This window comes from Buceros rhinoceros, unplaced genomic scaffold (genome assembly GCF_000710305.1).
Source record: "Buceros rhinoceros silvestris isolate BGI_N320 unplaced genomic scaffold, ASM71030v1 scaffold20971, whole genome shotgun sequence".
NCBI classification, from domain to species: Eukaryota; Metazoa; Chordata; class Aves; order Bucerotiformes; family Bucerotidae; genus Buceros; species Buceros rhinoceros.
In genome coordinates this window covers 2,837-4,126 of record NW_010395080.1, presented here as the reverse complement: position 1 = coordinate 4,126, position 1,290 = coordinate 2,837, and the positions used below count along the sequence as shown (strand labels likewise).

Sequence of the window (1,290 nt, the reverse complement as noted above, 5' to 3'; positions counted from 1 at the left end):
GGAGCCAGCGGATTCTGAGTAACCGGAGCAGGCTCATCGGGGGTGCCTGGTGTAGCAGAACAAGTAACCCTGCAGCTGGAGGGGGTGGTGGCACGGGTATGGCTCATCCATCACAGCTCCAGCCGCGCACCGAGAGCCTCCTGGCAGCTGAACTGCTCCTGCAGTTGCACAGAACGTTCAGGGAGCCGGCAGCTCATTTCTTTCTCCAGCTCTTCAGACCACCACGTTCCACCACAGCTGCGTGGTGTTGAGACACCAGCCCCTTGCCTGAAGAGCGGCTCCGGCACGCAGGCGTCTGCGCCCTTGGCTCCCCGCAGGCAGTACCCACGAGGATTAATCTGTATCAGCCAGTGCCGAATCTCAGTTTAAAGCCTGCATTTTAATCTTGAGTGGTGTAACATCCTCCCTATCCTGGCCCCTGTTGAGCATACTCAGATTCTCCGTTTTTGCTCATTTAGAAACTGTAGTAGCCCCAGAGCAACAAATCTCTTTAGGTTCTTAGTTCTTACTCTTTTATTAAGTGGGAAATAATTGGTATCTCATGATTGGAATTGAAATTTGATTGGTGGGAAACATCGAGTTTTGTGCATCTTTTCCATCTAGCATCACCTTGTGAAAAGGGACCTGGAGACCTCCTGCCTAAGGAGGTCTGTCTGAAGGGTCCGTTTGAGCCCCGGGTCATGGTGCCATCGATTTCACACAGGAAGAAACGCCCTCGGGCGCAAGCCGGGCAGAGCCCTGCTGTTGGCTGTGGCAGGCAGGAGCAGAGGTGGAAGACGGCTCCTGCTGGAGCTGGCCAGGCTGTCCCTACCTGGGTGTTGTAGCCATGGGAAACACTGCTTTCTCTGAGCAGGTCTCGGTAGCCAAGTGCTTTCTTCTTAGCTACCGGCTTTGCTTTGATTCTTGCCTTGTTTTCCATGGAGGAGAAAAAAAGCCTAACAAAACCGCAAACCGCAGACTTTGCTCACACGCTGTTACTGTCTCCTAGCGCTGCTGCTGGATCTCCTGCTGGTGACGGTGCTGAAAGGGCTTGTCAGGCGGCGGCGGCCCACCCACAACAAGATGGACATGTTCTTCACCATCTCAGTGGACCAGTACTCCTTTCCGTCGGGCCATGCCAGCAGAGCCGCCCTGGTCTGCCGCTTCATTCTTCGCCACCTGGTGCTGGCTGTCCCGCTGCGGGTGCTGGTGGTGCTCTGGGCCCTCATCGTCAGCCTTTCAAGGGTCATGCTGGGCAGGCACAACATGACGGACGTGCTCTTCGGTTTGCTGCTGGGCTACGCGACATAC

At 55.6% G+C, this 1,290-nt stretch overlaps 1 protein-coding gene across 1 annotated transcript in view; it reads left to right on the top strand.

Annotated features, from left to right (window-relative positions):
• Positions 1 to 988: 988 nt before the first annotated feature.
• LOC104501606 (presqualene diphosphate phosphatase-like) overlaps positions 989 to 1,290 on the top strand; it is a gene marked incomplete at both ends in the record, with an annotated part of 1,614 nt that continues 1,312 nt past the window's right edge. Inside the window, one exon of the mRNA XM_010145444.1 lies at positions 989 to 1,281. Coding sequence (XP_010143746.1) covers positions 989 to 1,281 — 293 coding nt within the window. The remainder of the gene's footprint in view (positions 1,282 to 1,290) is intronic.